Source organism: Halichondria panicea, chromosome 17, assembly GCF_963675165.1.
Source record: "Halichondria panicea chromosome 17, odHalPani1.1, whole genome shotgun sequence".
NCBI lineage: Eukaryota > Metazoa > Porifera > Demospongiae > Suberitida > Halichondriidae > Halichondria > Halichondria panicea.
The window spans coordinates 3,344,009-3,362,402 of NC_087393.1; the positions used below are offsets into that span (position 1 = coordinate 3,344,009).

At 42.0% G+C, this 18,394-nt stretch overlaps 2 protein-coding genes across 2 annotated transcripts; one reads left to right on the forward strand and one right to left on the reverse strand.

Moving 5' to 3' along the window:
• The first annotated feature begins 11 nt into the window (after positions 1-11).
• LOC135351760 (rap guanine nucleotide exchange factor 4-like) lies at positions 12-12,820 on the forward strand. The gene is made up of 20 exons (XM_064550848.1): positions 12-190; positions 508-559; positions 808-898; positions 1,711-1,802; positions 1,860-1,927; positions 3,123-3,374; positions 3,615-3,766; positions 3,940-4,237; positions 5,112-5,196; positions 5,499-5,559; positions 5,733-5,877; positions 6,092-6,327; positions 6,803-6,965; positions 7,962-8,307; positions 8,925-9,131; positions 9,440-9,646; positions 9,786-9,877; positions 10,671-10,812; positions 11,164-11,426; positions 12,606-12,820. Exons 1-20 carry the CDS (start codon positions 147-149, stop codon positions 12,709-12,711), a joined length of 3,102 nt encoding a protein of 1,033 aa, XP_064406918.1. The 5' UTR covers positions 12-146; the 3' UTR covers positions 12,712-12,820.
• Positions 12,821-13,177: 357 nt separating this feature from the next.
• Positions 13,178-18,392, reverse strand: LOC135351758 (uncharacterized). Its single transcript, XM_064550847.1, has 4 exons — positions 18,234-18,392; positions 16,306-18,119; positions 15,662-16,152; positions 13,178-15,474 (listed from the first exon to the last, which is right to left on the reverse strand). Exons 2-4 carry the CDS (start codon positions 18,096-18,098, stop codon positions 14,651-14,653), a joined length of 3,108 nt encoding a protein of 1,035 aa, XP_064406917.1. The 5' UTR covers positions 18,099-18,119; positions 18,234-18,392; the 3' UTR covers positions 13,178-14,650.
• Positions 18,393-18,394: the final 2 nt, after the last annotated feature.

Consider the following 18,394-nt stretch of genomic DNA (forward strand, 5'->3'; position numbering starts at 1 on the left):
ATTGATTGAACTGGGATGTGGGAGTAGTAGGTGTGTGTTGCTAATTTCCTGAATTGAACTGGAGGTCAAGTTGTTAGCAGCTAGGTTAGTTTTTTGGCAGTATCGCCAACTCTGAAAGTCAGGTAGTGTATATATCCAGAGGTAGGATGTCTGCTCACGGCTGGCAGTGGGTCTCCTGCTTAAAAAAGACGTGAGTCAAGCAGCACAGAGTCACCAACTCACCCTTTGTTAAACATGTTGACAGTGTAGCTTCACTCGTACCTTTTCTTTCTGTCTGGAGTGGATATAAAGCATGTCACATAATCTAGTTAGCTTACCTAGATATGCTTGCTCATGAATAATCACTAGAAAGTGTAGATACCAACAATTTTAACTATAGATATACTAGCACTGTAATGACTGTAATAACTTAACAGAAGCTGGTACTGAAATCAATGTGCATTTGTGGTATACGTGTGTAGTTAGGAGTGTTTTTGTGTTGTTTGGTGAGCCTGAATATACCCACAGTCCATCTCGGAGATCTAATGAAGATATTGACATTGTTTTATCAAAATTGAAGGTACAATTTAGTGTCTGTTTGTAACCTGTGTTTTCATGCCATCTGGTATATATATACTGTACATTTCATAGTGCCGCTACAAACATTGTAGTTACTCCAGAAACGGTGTGTAATAATGTACAGTACTGTGGTATTTCATTATTACACACTGTTTTTGGAGTAACTACAATGTGGTAGTGGTAGTTATATTCGTGTAGGTTGAGAAATAGTGTGTTCATAATAGTCACACATTGTCTCAATTCCCACAGACGATGAAGGTATTTGAACACTACCCTGAGGCCGTGCTGGAGGAGCTCAGTCGATACGCTCTTTACGACACCTTCCTCGCAAATGTTACTTGTAAGTGCCTAGGTGATTTGAAACTGGAGGTGGTAATTAGTTAATTACTTGGTCAATGGATTTTTTTGTTACTGGGCTGGATCACTATGGAGGGAAATCTGTTTTCCACAATAGCTGTGGTTAGGAGCACAATATTCAGCGGTCCCTGTCACAACATTCTGACCACTTCAGAAACAGTGTTGTAGTGATTAGAGCCATTAATAGACTAATGTAGTAACCTCTATTACTAGTAAAGTGTTTGTCTTGGGATAAGATAATTACAATTGTAATTTTACCAGGCCAACAGAACTAAAGGCTTTGTTGACCTAGCTGCATGTTAATAAGGTTATAGCCTGAGAGCCACCCTTTATTGAACTGCTAATGAGCAATCCTTATCTGTCTGGGGTTATATAGTTTTCACTAACTGCATTTTGATTACGTGCCATTGGTTACACAAAAATCATCTTGTTAGTGTGCTCCTTAATGAATTACATTGTGGTGTACATACAAAATCTCTTACAATAGCTAGCACACATCACATGTACCGCAAATATAATTATGTCGATCGTGACACTCTTACTCGTATCTAAAGTCCTAGTCTTTCTGAAGAGCCTTACACGTGTACAGTAATACTTTAGTTTCTTCTTAGTATTAAGTATGGTGTCGATCCTACTTTGCCAATAATTAATGTCTGGTGTTTCATTTTAGAGTGTACTGTAGGTGGGAGGTGACCTTAGTGTAGGAAATCCATATTTATAAGGTACACTGCACACCATTGCACACTAATCTCACACCTCACTAACACACACACACACACACACACCACCCTGCAGTGTATCGTCCTGGTGAGGAGGGTCTATACTGGTATGCTGTGGTCGCAGGCAATCTTGAGATGTTAGATGTAGACCCAGTTGACAGTTCAAAGGTCAGTTGTAAAGTGGGTATGACTAGGCAAGTTAACGACGGCGGTATTTCTCTGTAGACCACCGCTATATGTCATCTGCGAGATGGTGATTCTTTTGGGGAAAACGTCATCCTCGGTACAACAAGGTGAGACACTGTACTTTAACTGAATTAGCTTTGCTGTACTGTACGTCTCTTTGATGTAGTTGTAAGAATAAAATTACATGTTGTCTGAACTCTTGAATCTAGACGATTGTGTGAGCTGGAATTTTAGTCTTAAAGGTGCATTTTTTAATTGGAAGGTGTCTGTGAGATTTAGAAGCACTGCTTTAGTATCCCAAGCGTAGCAAGGGTATCACAAGTGCACGAGGGCTTCTAAATCACATGGACACCGACAAAACAGTGTGTAATACCAGAGCTTGTGCACAAACCTTGCCCTCACATTGCCCTCGAAGCTTGACTACAATACAATTACTTGTTGTAGACATACTGGTTGTTAGCTAAAAAATTCAGGAAAGAGCTGCATGCCTAACTGGCCTACTGCCAGAAGCAGCCTTTGTGAACTCTGACCTCATTGCAGATCCACCCCTTTTTTATTATTCATTGACAGGAAATGCACAATACTGTACAACTTCTACAAGTACCTTCTCTGCACTTTTCCCATGTAGTTCCCATGTAGATCTTATCAACAGCGTCTAAATGATTCTATTAGTTGAAAATCTCCCAAGCCTTTTTGCTTAATATTATGTTCAGTGTAGTAGAGTACAGCCATGTGGTGTCCTATTCCAGTGTATGAATGAACAGGCACTTGGAATTTTTGTATATACTGTTTCATTGCTGGTGATGAAATCATAGCAGTATAGTTATTGTGCACATATAAATTATTGTGCACCTACAATTAATTGTACTATGTACAGTGTCGATTGAGTGTCCTGTTGTGACCTGGTAGACTAGGTATTCTTTCCTGTAAATAGATCCTAGGAAGGTTTCACTTGAACTGGATGCTTTGTGCACTGTAGTGCATGTAGCTTCTTGAGCTTTTGTACATGTTAAAAAAAACAGCCCATATTTGAATGAAGTTGAAAGACTCCATGACATGTGAACAAATACAATATACATGTACCAGGTGTTCAGTCTTACATATATAGCTGTTCTTCCTAGAAATACAATCATCCCAGCCATGAAACAAGTTTCACTGTTGCTGTAGCACTTATGCATGGCTTATCCGGTTTAACTATAGATGCTATTGCGTGTAGCATCTAGTTGTTGGTTTACTGGGCATTAGTATTTTGTGTAGTTACACGGTAACATTCTCTAATCTTTTGTTTTACTCCCATTGCAGACAAACCATGATTGTCACCACAGAGTATAGTGAGCTCTTATTTGTGGAGGCGGGAAATATGCGACGGATCTATGAGAATCACAAGGAAGCCATGCAAGGCCTCCTCGTTGCAGCTGCTGTGTCACATGACACAAGTGACACCACCGATAGTAGTGATCGTGATTCACTTTCTTCAACCAATGACTCAGACCTAGTAGTAGCTGGAGTTACACTACATCAGCTCATCAGAGACCACTTCAGTGATCTTATAAGGTGCTTTGTTGTTACTTTACATGTCTAAATGGTGTGAACACGGCACGTATATTAAGCTCTATGCCATCCCCTACATCAATAACTAGAAGCCCGGTTGCCTTCCAGTTCACGTGCACTGCCCCACCCTACCTTGATTTTTGCCTGTATAGACATGTACAGTAAGAATTATGCGTCTAGTATTTATCTTCCATGTTAACACGCACTTGGCAACATACTACTCTTATACGTACACACGTACAGTGACCACCGGGTGAATATGTTCACATACAAGCAGTGCTCGTCGGGGCGTAAAATGGTGGACTTTGTGACGGCCCAGTCCTCTTCCCCTAGGACACGGTTCCAGGTCATTCAGATGTGGCAGGCCCTTCTTACAGAGGGCGTCATTGAGCACGGTGAGCATCCCACCCAAACTTTACTCCCTATATGGTCTATGTGTGATTGCTATGAACCTTACTACTAACATACTCTATAGTGCTCCTTTTTTGGCACTGTTACTATTGCCAGCACAAGTATATGCTACACATGTATATGTACCTGTAACTATGCATCACACACACGGTCACAGTAAACAATGAGCACGCGTTTCGAGATGACTCTCAACTCTTATACCGGTTCAAAGATCACAAGACAGTTCCACAGGAATCACGTTCCAAGCGTTGGTCCTTCTTCACTCGAGGGTTTAGAGGTGGTCACTTGCCAGAGGAAGATGGCCACCATCCCAATGGACACCGAGCTTCCCTGACCTCAATCACCTCCAGTCCCCGTTCATCAAGGAGCTCTATTTCATCCATTTTGGACGAGTGCTTTGACACTATTGCTGCACTCGGCCCTGAGACCATCATCTACGCCACTCTCAAGAAAGAGTAAGTCCCTATAGTCAAATACACAGCTATGTTGCCCTTCACTGCACGTTTGTGTGTTCATAAATGTAGCAGACATATGGCTGCTGTTAGTCGTAGCAGTGTTTTCTTGTGGGTTGTTGTAATCATATCACTGCAAGTGTAATTTAGTTGGCTTTGTGCACGATCGACAGCAGTTTTTGTTTTATCTAGACATTTTGATAAGAGGAGAAAATTGTATAAAATTTATTGTGGGGCCATTTCAATGTTTTCTTTGACAACCTTGTACCTCATACATGTACATGTAAGAATGACAGGAAGGTTGTTCGCCAGAACCTCTTTGTTAGCTATACTCATTGTACTAGCTGCCATTGAATGTGTAAGCTAATTTCCCACCCCTAACTGAAACCCCACACGTATTGTCAGGATTAACTTGTAAGGAAGTAAGTACATGTACATGTACTCTACAGTGTGTATATAATACTTTGATATACATGTACATGTACACGTAGGAAGCTTACGGTATGTGAGTATTAATTAATGCTTTACCATAGCTGTATGTAGATGTACGTCTCATAAGCATTCCAACTGGTAAACAGTAACCATAGGAACACAGGCTGTCCTCATTTGGCTAATGAAATTGCTCTATATTCGTCTAAACCAATTAATGAACCATATCTGCCAATCAATTGCACAAATTAAACAGGCTGTTTGTACATGATCCACTTGCACGTACAATAGAATAACTGGTGCATGGATCGAATGCTTGTACCTTAGCTGAGTTGCTGCAATATTCCCAAAGACAATTTGCAGCTTGTCTTGCGTGAAGTGTTAGTTATTCTCTTTCTGTTTAGTATCATTTCACCAAATACACACACACACACGCATGCACACACAGCCCTGCAGAACGCCAGGTTGATGAGTTAGAGTTGATTTACGAAGAGCTGCTCCACTTGAGGGCATTCAGGCACCTCTCTGATGCTGTGAGTTGTATAAATGTGCTGATGGTATATACATGCATGTGTATCTGTACATATGTGTAGATACACATTGTGCCTGCGTATTGTCTGTGCATGCTTTGAAGTAATTTTAATTACCGTCGTACTCTTATGTTGCCCACATTTGCTCAGGATTTCTTATGTGCATTATCTTATATGTATGTCAGTGTTAGAATTACTCTCTGCCATCGGTCATTGACTGGACATTTAATTAGAATGACCATGCATGTGTCCAATCAGTATGACTAGGCACAAATGACATTTGCACTGATTATGTTATTACTTAGGTCAAGAAGGAGCTTGCCACTTGTGCCAGATTGGAGTACTTCAAGAGAGCAGGGAAATATGGTGAGTGGTGGGTCTGCATGTACTTGTCATACACCCACTAATTTTACACGTTTAATTGTACTAGTGCAGGACCCTCACTAAAAGCACACCCTCACAGCCGTATACATGTATCCTTCACTAGCCACACTCTTCACACTCCCTCCTATGCGCTCACACATTCTCCACCATAACAGTGTTCCAACAAGGGGACAAGGGGGACTCGTGGTATGTGATTCTCCGAGGATCTGTCAATGTGATGATATCGGGAAAGGGTGTTGTCTGTACTTTGCACGAGGGGGATGAGTTTGGAAAACTAGCATTCATTAATGAAGCAGTCAGGTGAGTAGCCACCAGTCTTATAGCGTACACACTAGCAATGATGGACCTCTACCACACACTTACTCCCATATCTGCAGTATATTGTGTACCCATGTGTACCAGGTTATGCCCCCCTCACACACACACACACACACACACACACACACACACACACACACACACACACACACACACACACACAACTCTGTGCATCACACCACAACTGCATTCACAGGAGTTCTTCTATTCAAGTCCGTGAGGACAACTCTTACTTCATTCGTATTGAACGTTCTGACTTCCATCGCATACTCCTCTCTGTTGAGTCCACGAATATCAAGGTAGTAGAACATGGTAAGGAGGTGCTCCTGCTGGAGAAGGCCTCCCTTGGGAAGTACCTGGTTGTCAAGGGAACCGCCGAGAAGATGCTGGACCACCTCTTAGAGTCTGAACTGGAGACTGGCTCTCAAGAAGGTAATATATTGGTGTCAACATGTATACAATTGTTTGTTTTTGTGCGAGTACTGCCCACTAATTCAACTACCGTATAGCACTTAATTTTCGCGGATTTCGTGGGTAGCAATCCTACATGAAAATTAAGTCCACGAAAATCGTTCTTTAATTAGAATTACCTGCTATAACGTGCAAAGATTTAAAGGCGTGGCTTCCGGTAAGCAGTCATTCCGTGAACATTGTGCAACGAATATACTTTTAGAGACCACTCCACGAAATATAAGTGCCTCGAAAATTTCGCGCTATACGGTATATCTGAGAATGCATCAGGTGCGATCATCTCTGACAGTAGACGGTCTAAAAACGAATATGTCCTGGGGGAGGGGGGAGGCCACAATATTCTCAAAAGTCCACTTCCACCCCCCCTGCCAATATTCTCTGCCTGCTGGTTATGATATACCAATATGTGCACTGACGTACACGCCCACAAATGCAGACACGTTTGCTCAGGATTTCTTCCTCACCTATCCTGCCTTCATCTCTATGACCGGTCTCTGTGACTTACTTCGGAGCAAGTACCAGGGGCCAAAGATCAAAGTTCAAGGTGTTGATGAGACCTCACTCAGAGCCGAAGAGGACAGTGTTACAAAAAAGAGGAGGTAAATAGAGTTGGTTTGTAGATAGTATATCTGGAGCCACGTATTTATACACTCCATGTTACCTCTCCTGTCACTGTTATGGTGTTATTATATCCCGTTGCTACGTTGTTGCCAAGTGCAATATGCTTCATATTGCACTGCTGAAAGTCATATTGCACTGACCGCAAAGTCATATTGCACTGACCGCAAAACGCCCCTCTGGCAATTAGACAGACAATTAAATTAAAATTAAATTAATACGCATGAGTATCAAAGTATGTCCAGCCATGCAGGAATGAATGTTCAGCACTGCTGGAGTTTCTTCTTGCAACCATGCAGGTTTTAAAATTGTCCAAGATTCATTTTGTGGAAGATTCTGTGTTCCTAGATCGACCTAGTCCTCGACATCGTGATGCATGTCAATTCTGCTTCACCGTAGCACTAGAAGTGGCTCTTTTTGCTGGGGGCATGAGCTGTTTTGCAGCAGTGTAGAAGCGAGCTTTCTTGGCTTGGTTATGAGGCCGAGCGTAGACCAGCAGCTAATACATGTTATTCACTGAGTAGTGGGGTGGGGCTGTTTCTTTGCAGCAGTAAGTGGGGCGGGGCTGTTTTGCAGATTTCAGTTGAAACTCCAACAATTTTGTGTCAAGCCATTCGTCGGTCATGCCAATCTTATACGCTGCAGATACTGGCGTCTAGAAGAGAGAAGAGATGGAGCTGTGTCTAGAGTTGTCTCTGTCTTTTTTTGTGCTGTTTATATTGTGTTACTAGGACAGTGTTATGTTGCTATGCCCTCGGGATATAAACTAGTTATAACACGTGCACTCGGGCTGCATGGCATATATTGCACTCAGCCCTCGGGGCTGGCGCCCTCGTGCTTCAGTGCAATATATTCCATACATCCCTCGTGCCCGTGTTATAACTATAACATATACTTGTGTGTACTGTATGTACTTGCTCTAAGTGAAGTGTCAATAGCATGTGAAATTGTATACACTGGTACACCCACCCATGCAGAGTTGCTGAGGCTACTTCCATCTGGATCAACACCTGCAAAGCAGAGCTGGTCAAAGATGCAGTATTCCTGCAGCTACTCAGAGATATACAAGACGGACTAGCCAAAGACTCACTCAAGAAGCAGCAAGATCTTCTCAACACCTCGTTGGCTGACTCAATCCGCTCAGTACGTGGAATCCCAGGAGGCGGGGCACAAGTTAATTTAGGCCATGCCTTCAAGGGGCGGAGGCAAGCCTCGTTTGACCATGAGATAAAACTGGGCATAAGCACAGTTCCTGCCCACTCCCCTCAAGACAAAGTCCCAGTACGAGTACACACCGTCGACCGCAGACTCTGCAGACTGCAGGTGGGTGCGGATATTTCAGGCCAATCTTTTTATAATGTTCATGTAACGCTTTGTGTACCTTAATTAACATCAGCCTGGGAACGAGACTATGCTGATATGAGTATATAATATAACATTATCTGATAATATAATGTACGTGTTATGATGGGGGGCGTAGTGCTGCATATAATATTGTAACCGTGTCTTTCCACCATTACAATAATGTATATAAATGCACGTTGGTTATATTTTAAGGCTCTATTCGATTAACTTAGTTCCTCGATTGAACACCGCGGTTTCAATGAGATTGTACTGTACAGGCCTCAACTAAATGCTTTTAATTGTGCAATTAAAAGTACAACAAGATAGCCTTATGACATTTTTTACACCTACATCTATAGTATCGCATACATTTCTAGCGCTACTGTACTGGATCCTTTCTTGCATATTTATATTACACGTAGTATGTTATCTAGCTATGGTTGGTGATGTCAGTTGAGAGAGGCTGGATTGCGTTAAGTACGAAGTTGGACAGTTGATATGGTCATTGTGCTGATTGTGTACTGTGCAGTTTAAATACCACTTCAGCATACATGTTCATCCCTGCCAAAGGCTCAATATAATGTACATGTGCCCAGGTTCGTCTAGATGTTACAGCTCGTAGCATTGCTGAGGAGGCATGTCAAAAGCTTGAGATTCAATCCTCGGCTAATTACGAGTTATGTGAGGTGAAGTCTTCAGGGGAGAAAGTTCGACTTAAGGATAAAGATATCTCTGTCTGGAGTGAGAAGAGTGTCAATGGCCGATTGTTTGTGCTCCTCAAGAAACACTCAGAGCAAGTTGTGGTATGTAGGTGTACATTGTACAGTGGCAGGGAGTTTGAGGGAGTTTGGAAGAGGGGCTAGAGGGAGGATATTAGGGAGAATTTTGTTTGTAGGATGGGACAATGGGTCCTGAAAACAACCAGACTGAGAATATGTTTTATTACTTGATGTATGAATAGAGTGCCCCCCCCCCCCCCCCCCCCGTTTTAGAATTATTATTGTACCATATCTAGAAAAGTTGTGTACGTACATCCAAGAGTAGTCATTGTTCCCTGCCTGAGTGCAACAAAACAGCACATGTCTGTTTCTTCTCACACACTCACTCACAGGCTCCACTCCCAGACCAGAATCAGATTCCAGTGACCCCATTCCCAGACAAGGACAGCTCCCGTGAGATAGCAGCCCATCTTACAGCGTACGACTGGAACCTCTTCACTAACATTCAACAAATGGAGTACATTTATCAGTTGTTCGGACGACACAAGTTTGGCAAGATTGTCACAAACCTGGACCTCTTAATTCGAAGATTCAATGAGGTGTGTTTACTCTGCATGTGTCTATAATTATTATGTAAAAGTATAAGCACCTGTACATGTATGTTGTCAATTAGTCATATGCACCTACGTTGTAGGCATATAGTAATAGTGACAGTTTCCATTCCCATTGTTTGTGCAGGTTCAGTATTGGGTTGTGACCGAGGTGTGCAGAGAGCCTGACCTGGCTAAGCGGGTGGCCCTCGTCAAGAAATTCATCAAAATTGCTGGATAGTGAGTGAAAATTACTATTACTTTTACAAGCCTGTTTGCTATTGCAAAGTGCGTGTGAAGCATGCTAATTGTATGCGCATGCTCTCTTCTTTCATTTGTGTGCAAAAACTCGCAATTTTCAATCAAAAGAGTTTGAAGGTTATAACTCCTAGTCTATTGCCCACCATTTCAAATGAGTGTTGAGCTTGATGTGAACCTCCCTATTAAACTGAGCACTCCGAATACACACAGCACACTGACCATCTCGCATGTTACATGTTATATGCATATACACTGATTATGTATGCTATAATTATAGCATACAGTGGCATCACTACACACCGCTACGTATAATTATACGTAGCGGTAGCGGTGTATAGCGGTGTGTAGTGATGCCACTGTATGCAGGTACGTATGTGTACATGTTAATTTCGTATGATCATGTGCTTTCTTTTTAAGATTTGGTCGAGTTAAACTAACTCTTACAGCAAGCGTACATGTAGTGGTGAGGTTTTGCATGGAGAAGACTTCTACCAGTTCATGTACTGTACTAGCCTCGATCTCAGCCGCACTTCTTCTGAGAGTGGGCATTGTAACGACTGCTTGCGCATGCGCTAATCTCACCCCGGTATCTGGGGGCTTTGGATAACATCGTATATGCTCAGTAAAACAATGACGTCACAACGAACGAAAGTGGATTTAAGGAAGTGAAGGTTCTAGCCATTTGTGCACATGCGCAATCAGTCAGTAGCAGGCCTGCGAAGGAGGCTAGTACTGTACTATCATGTGACTGTCTTTTTATGTATTCCTACAGCTGTAAAAACTTTAACAATCTGAACTCATTCTTTGCGATAACGATTGGTTTAATGGACGGAGCCATCACAAGACTAAAGCAGACCTGGAAGGAGGTCCCTCCACGGCTTAGGACGCGCTTCGAGCAGTTCCAGGGACTCACAGTGAGTAGACTTATATAAAGCAGTGCCTTTGGGCTTCTAAATCCCATAGACACCTCCAAAACAGATTAACTACCGTATAGCTTGTAATTTCGTGGGGGTACAAATTTCATTTGACTTCATTGCATGCATGCGTTCCGGTAAGCCAGTCAGCATAATTATTACGTGTGATTTACATTAAGTAACAACCAAAACTGTTTTCTTCTATTTGCTGTTATAAGTGTAGTGCGTAGGAGTATACAACTGAAGCAGCAATTGTTCTACATGGCTATGAATGCAACCTTTTTCTTATCTACAGTTATAAACATGTACATACTCTGTGCTGGCTCATGTAATAATTAATTATATACACAGGACCCATCACGTAACCATAAGATCCTGCGAGCATACCAGTCAAAAGTTTCCCCTCCGTTGATCCCGTTTATGCCTCTGGTTACAAAGGATGCATACTTCCTGAACATTGGAAATGAGACGTTTATCGATGGGCTGGTCAACTTTGAGAAGATGCGATTGGTTGCTAACAGTGTGCGGACTCTCAACCGGTGCAGGACAGGGGTCATGTCAGGTGATGTCAAAGTGCTGTCTAATAAGAACCCTGCTCTACAACAGTACATAAGGTAAGCCCCATTGGGGTGAGCGGGTATATTTCGAGGTATAAAAACATTCGCGGTTTTTACAAGCATGTACCGCGAAATTTATACCCCGAATATTAGTGGGTACATGTGGTCACTAACTAAGTCCATGAAAATAAATCAGCGAAATCCTTTCTAACAGTCCTTCTGCGAAAGTTAATACCCAGTATAAACATTATTAGCCTGAGGTACATGTAGATTATAGTATCTTGTCGGTATGTTTGTTAACCCGAGGCGCGCCATGGGTTATAGTAGTATCTGCTGACTGCATGTGTGTCTGTTTGTTTGTGATTCTGAGTCTGCTCACCTGGACACGTAATTGTGGCAGATTTTCTCATAAAAGCGAGCAAAAACTAAGAAGCTTAATTTTGCACGTTGGCTATAGGCTAGTTGGCTATACGCGGCTTTGATTCGAGACATCAAACTATTGAGTCCTGTTTCATGTGAAAAAGTATGTACAACCCCGACTAACGCCAAGGGTTCTACACTTTAGTGCTCCCGTTAGTTTGTTCATTACATAATATAGTAATTGTGTATAATTATTCTGGTTCTACTCATCTGGTTGCTGAAGTGCTGAATCTATAGCATGGAGAAGCAACCAAGTTTTGATACATGATTGTAAGCTAAGCCTCTATCGATGGCTATAGCTACCTAGCACCCTAAATACACGGCTTTAATTCAAGGCACTATAAATGTGTGTGTACCTACATGTACATGTAAGCGAATTAATTGTTGATTGCCTGATTTGGGCTCTACTGAAGTTTTCGTCCCAGTGCATGACCTGCGTATAAATCTGCAGCACTGCCATTCCTAATACTGACATGTATTGTGCATGGGTGAGATTCATATGAATTGCAGCACGTACCCCTCTAGTTATTTATTGCACTACTGGCCCACTACCAGGTAGACTGACTCACTTCTTCATGACATAATTATGCACGTACTAAGTCTATATAAAATAATTATAGGCTCCTGACTACAATTATCTGCTTTTATGTTTCTTCCAGAGCCATGCTTGCAGATGCACACCTCAGACCAATGTTTGTTTATAGCACTTTGTCCCACAGATACATTAATATTAACACATGCTTTTGTGTACTGTGCAATGCAGCATCTGTCTCCCTATAATCATACATGTATACGTACACGCATGCATACACACAGAAATCTGAGAGTGATCGACAATGATGTAGTTCTAACAAAAATGTCTCACAAACTCGAACCTCTTGAGAGCAACACTAGAACTCACACTCCGTCATCTGCTAGCTAGCTCAATGATTTCTGTTAGATTACTTTTATTATCATTCCACACTTGTGTTGCGTGCTGTTGGTGCTATTTAAGAGTGAAATTAAGTTGTGTGAAAATGATAATTCCAAAATTGAAATATACTGTACACCGTATAGTGTTAGAAATTGATGTGTGATACAAACTAATGCTATGCGAGTGCCTATCATATAATAATCGTATAAATTTGTATAGCACCTTTATTCGAGGCTTGCATGCATGTCCACACATGCACTCTTTTGGGCGTACACTATTGTTAACGTGTACTAATTTTAACGAATTAACTAATTAATTAAGTCCTGTGCAAGCAATATTCCCCATTGAAATCGATCGCAAAACCTTATACTATAGTACAATTGTAAGTACACACAATCCTTGCCAGAACGCAATATATATTATGTATAGAAATCCCAAAGGGTAAAATTTTCTGCTGATTTGGCTCATTTGCAAATTAAGGTTTTCACCAGCAAAACATTCTTAGTCTGACTATAATACGGTAAGTAAAATAGTAGAGACCATTCAGATCTGTGCAAAACACAAGAAATAAGTTAAAAGAAACACATTTAAGTTATAATTATAAGATTATACAGATACCTGTAAGTAAAGCTGTGTAATTAATCATTATACATGTACACCTGTTATAAAATAATAATTGTGACAGGGCCTAGGAATACAACCCTTATGGAGCAAACTAATTAATTGTATTTTATTGCTTAATTATGCCTCGAGGCGTAGCCGCACGAGGGATACGGTAAAGCTGACTGTGTGTGTGTCTGTCTGTCTGTCTGTGTGTGTGTGTGTGTATTCCAGCTATAACTGCTCAATGGTTGCAATGCGACGAAAACTAACAGCTTCTATAGGCTTCTAGCCACGTTCTCTTGGATTTTGATTCGTGGATTAGCAAACTAAAGCTTCTTTCTCGAGTTATGGCTAGTTTGACTCACATTGAAGGCTGTTGCAGTCTCTTCAGAATCTTTCATAGCATCATCTGTCCGCACAAACTTTCTATTCAACATATGAGTTAGCCTTGCACTAAAGCGCTAGCTTTTTGTTAGCTACAATACTCAGAAAATATCTGTTAAAACAGCTAGCTAGCAGTAGCCATTTGTGAAATTGATCTCTTTGGACACACCCTTTAATTATTCCTGTGGATGTAATGCGCATGCGCGCTCATTCCCCATGTGTGATATCCAAGATCCAGATCCAGATTCTCCTGGCAGAATCATCTTTGTCTTGAGGACCTGGTAAGCCACAAAACACTACCATATAACAATATAGATAACAATATGCATGTACACAGGTCTTTTCTTCTTAGATATTATATACACTGAACTACAGATCCTGGAAGAATCAATTTTCTTCTTTCTTGAGGTCCTGGTAAGCCACATAATACAATAAATAACAACAATAGATGCATGTAAATAAGTCTTTTCTTCTCAGTGACTTTATATAGATAAGCTAACTTTAATATAAAATTCATTATAGATAACACTCTAATACTTTTGAGCGAAAGCAAAAACATGGCGAGAGGCATTAGCACAGCGCCAGCTTGAACACTAGTTAAATAAAGCAGTGCTTAAGCTTCAAATTGATTACAATATCACTCACTTTGCACCTTCCTACCCCAAAATATTTTCGGGTGAAAGGGGGACAGTATTGACCTACCGTTTTGAGAAACTAATGTTCGAAGTTCTATCCACATACAAGAACAGCATGAAAAAATTCAATGGCTGCCTTGTAACGGCTATACAAAAAAATTTTTCGGATAAAAAAATTTTTTTTTAGTTAGAGGAGATATTGAAGTTACTTCTTATGAAAGAAAACCAAAATCCTAAAATAGCTCTAAATATTTTACTTTGTAGTGTACTGAACATTATTAGTTTGCTCCATAAGGGTTGTTTTCCTAGGCCCTGTCACAATTGCGTCAGCTTTTTCTCAGCTGGTGCTTGGGGTGATACACACTGTCTCCCGTTTTGCCCATATACTTGGCCCAGGGTTGGTCGTCAGGTGGAAGAAATCGACTAAAGTCCAGCTTCCCTTTTCCAAACACCTCCATGAAGCGGTCCTCTATAGTGAAAGTCCTTAGTCTCAACTTTAGAATAGTCGTACCCCCCAAGTATTCCTGGCTACCTGGAATTGTCTCCCAGCCGACTATGTAAGATAGCTCCAGTTTTCCATCACCATTGACGTCTCCGATAGTAGGTGTGGCCACATCATTTGTAGGCACGAGAATGTGGGCACAGCGGAATTTCTTTTTGTTGTTAGCATCATAGTTCATATCTTGTGGTTGCGGGGGTCTGCCCTGGCTTGGATCGAAATCAGGAGGAAACTTGCTCGGATCAAAATCAGCTTGGCTCGGATCAAAACCAGGGGGAAACTTGCTTGGATCAAAATCAGCTTGGCTCGGATCGAAATCAGGAGGAAACTTGCTCGGATCGAAATCAGGAGGAAACTTGCTCGGGTCAAAATCAGCTTGGTTCGGATTCTGTAGGGGATCAAAGTCAGAGGGTAAATTCTTACTTGGGTCAAACCCAGGGGGAAATTGGCTGTTGCCATTCATCTCTTGAGGATTTAAATTTGAAGGGAAACCATTATTCTGGGGGTCAACATCTGGTGGCACCGTGTACTGGGGGTCAAAGTCCTCTGGAGCTTCTCCATCACCAGATGAATACATACTTGTGTTGTAGTTAAATTCGATATTAGCGTGTCTCTTCATATCACCGGAAAAGTTAGCTGCTATTTTTCCTCCTGTATAATTATGTGTATATATATGTACATGTACATGTACAATGATGTGATTATCTGGTGAGTTTTCTTCTGAGCTGTACATATAATAATTATTTACTGGTCTATACTATACTATATATGATGATGCTATGCATGTATCCACAAATGCAGGCCACACTTCGATTCACTGTAACTGACATGGACTCACTGAACACAAAGGGCCTCTCCATCATTATTGGCTTGACCTCTCCGTCTTCTATCATCTCCCTGGTGAGCAGGTACACACTGACAGTCAGTTCCTCCATTGTGTGGTCACAGTAGTGTAGGAAACCCTCCAGATCATCGTCAGGGTCCGGGAATTGGTCCTCAGGGGTCGAATTCCAAAGATTATCTGGTTCAAGGGGCATATCAGTCTCATGATCATGTGGTTCTTGCATATCACCATGACGACGATCTCTAGCTCTCTTGTCCCCTACAGAAAAGAACAACATAGCATCCAGACCGTGAGTATCTGCTGCTAAACTGAGTCCAGAGTTCATAGCGATGTGTTCAGAGTCTAGTGACCACAGGGTGCGGCCAGAGCGACCGTCCATTAGGTAGAACGAGGAGGATTTATAGCCTTTATCCCACTCCCCCAAGTTAGCTCTGACTATCAGGTCTGGATAAGAGTCCTTGTTGTAGAACAGGGGCACTGGGAGGCTGTGTGTATGAAGTAGGAACATCATAACATGAATTTATATAAAAAAAACAGTTTTTGTAGTAACGGCATTCTCTAGTACAGATCAGACTCTAATGTGTAGGAATTAAGTAGAGTGTGAGTTGGAACTACAATACACTGTGTACAACACTCACCTGTAAGACTCGGTGCCAGGATTGTATGCCTCCCAAAGCAGAGTAGCCATATTCATTCCATCGTATGCGTACACATGACCATTGAAGGTCGTAAGGAGCAAGTCTTCAATACCGTCAACATTAAGGTCCAGTATCAGGGGAGGAAGCAAAATGCCTTTTTTTGTTGATCGGAATATTTCGTATAGGCACAGATCATACATGTTAGGGATGAGCTTGTGGGTAGAAAGTTCTGGGCATGCTGACATTGGGGATTTGTTGTCAAAGAATGTTTCGTTGAAGGTCGGTCTAAAACTCTCGACATCCATAAAGCAAGGATGAAATGAGTCATCTGTCTCTATCTTGTACTGAGTTAGCTCGGCCTTTTTCTTGCTGACCATAGTGCGAATGCTTTCTAGCGTGATACCCCACAGAGAACCAGACAATGTCTCACCACCACTCCCAAACAAGACCACATCAATATCACCCATTTTAAACAGCACAGGGGAGCAATATGTCTCGCCACCATCGGGCATTAAAACAGGATCCATCAACTTCCCCCCCGTACGACCAGACACAACCACCAGGGACCCAGGTGATCTGTTTTCCTCCGAGGGTGAATACGTAGGATCTCCACCATGTGTATTAATGAGGTCGGGCACACCGTCTTCATCCAGGTCATCAACTAGTAACGGGAAGAAAAAGTTGTATTTCGGGAAAGTGATAGCAGAATCCACAAACCAGATAATAGATCCATCAACCCCACTCAGAGAGATAAAGCCACCAAAACGTCCTGTGGCGATACAGTCGGTTACACCATCTTGATTTGCATCCAGGATGCAGCGAAGGGAGAAAACGTCAAAGTTTACTTTTTTCTGCCACACAGTAATACCAGTGAGCCCATCTAGTGCAAGTAGAGAGCAAGTACAAGGGTCAGATACCGTTGCAGTGAGAATGTCTTGTATGCCATCTCTGTTCATGTCAAACAATTGCAGGGAAAGCTCAGTAGCTGCAGGAAAGACATCTCGTGTCCAATCCACACTACGTGAGGTGTGTTGCGAATGCGTGGTAGCAGAGTCAAGCTTCACTGATTGAGTGGCGTCAACGTTTTTAGTAGTAGTTTCTGTAAGCATGTCTTCTGCAAACTGATGAGATGGTTCTGTACTCTCCACTGTTAAACGACCAGTAGTAACACTTTCTTCACTTGGCACACTGTTCGGATATGTTGGAAAACTCGATTGCCCAGCTGTTGTACGTGGAGGTATAGTTTCTTTAAAAGGTGCTGAAGTGTCTCTCGATAGTGTGGTTGGGCTTGTCGTTTTACTCAATGGTGTTACTGGTTCAGTTTCTTTACTTGGCAAACTAGGTAGACTTTTGGTGGTCGGGTCTTCAGGTTGATTCTTTCCCTTGCAGACATTGACCCCTCCTGGTGAAGGTGGGGGTAGTTTTACACACATAGGATCTTCTGACGGCGTTTCAGTATGAGACGTAGTGTTGAGATTTTGTGGGAGATAGACTTGTGCATACACAACCACTGTAAGAGCCACACCCAATAGGAGCACCAGCAATGCGGCACAACACAAACCAGAATATATCATATGACGTCTGTCTCTTAGCGTGGCTTTTTCCTTAGCTTGGAGGTGATCCGGGGAGTTAAGGTTCAGTCGAAGGTCGCGGTTGTATATCCCAGTTCCGAATGACTGATCGTCGGAGAGTTGAGCATCTTGATTGAGCGGGGCGGCTGCATACAAGAGCACCTCATCATCTTCAGAGTCAGCCTGTGAGATCTTCTTGTAGTGAGGGGACTTCTTAAACATGTTGTACACCGTAGTGTCGATCTGGAGAAATAAAGAAACATATTCCTTGTTGGGATAAAATAATCAAATCAAAATAATTATGAGCTTTAATATTTATAAATAAGAGTAATTTATAAGACAAGCAGTTCAACTCACCAGATCTATATGACTCGGACCTCTCTTGGGTAGAGCTCAATCTACCACACAATAGCATGCACTGCAGGTTCTAGAAAGTGGGCTTGTCAGCCACTAGCTCTAGCACTAGCTTGCTATACACAATTGTAGCAAGCTGGCATTTGGAGGCGTGGCTGGCTCAT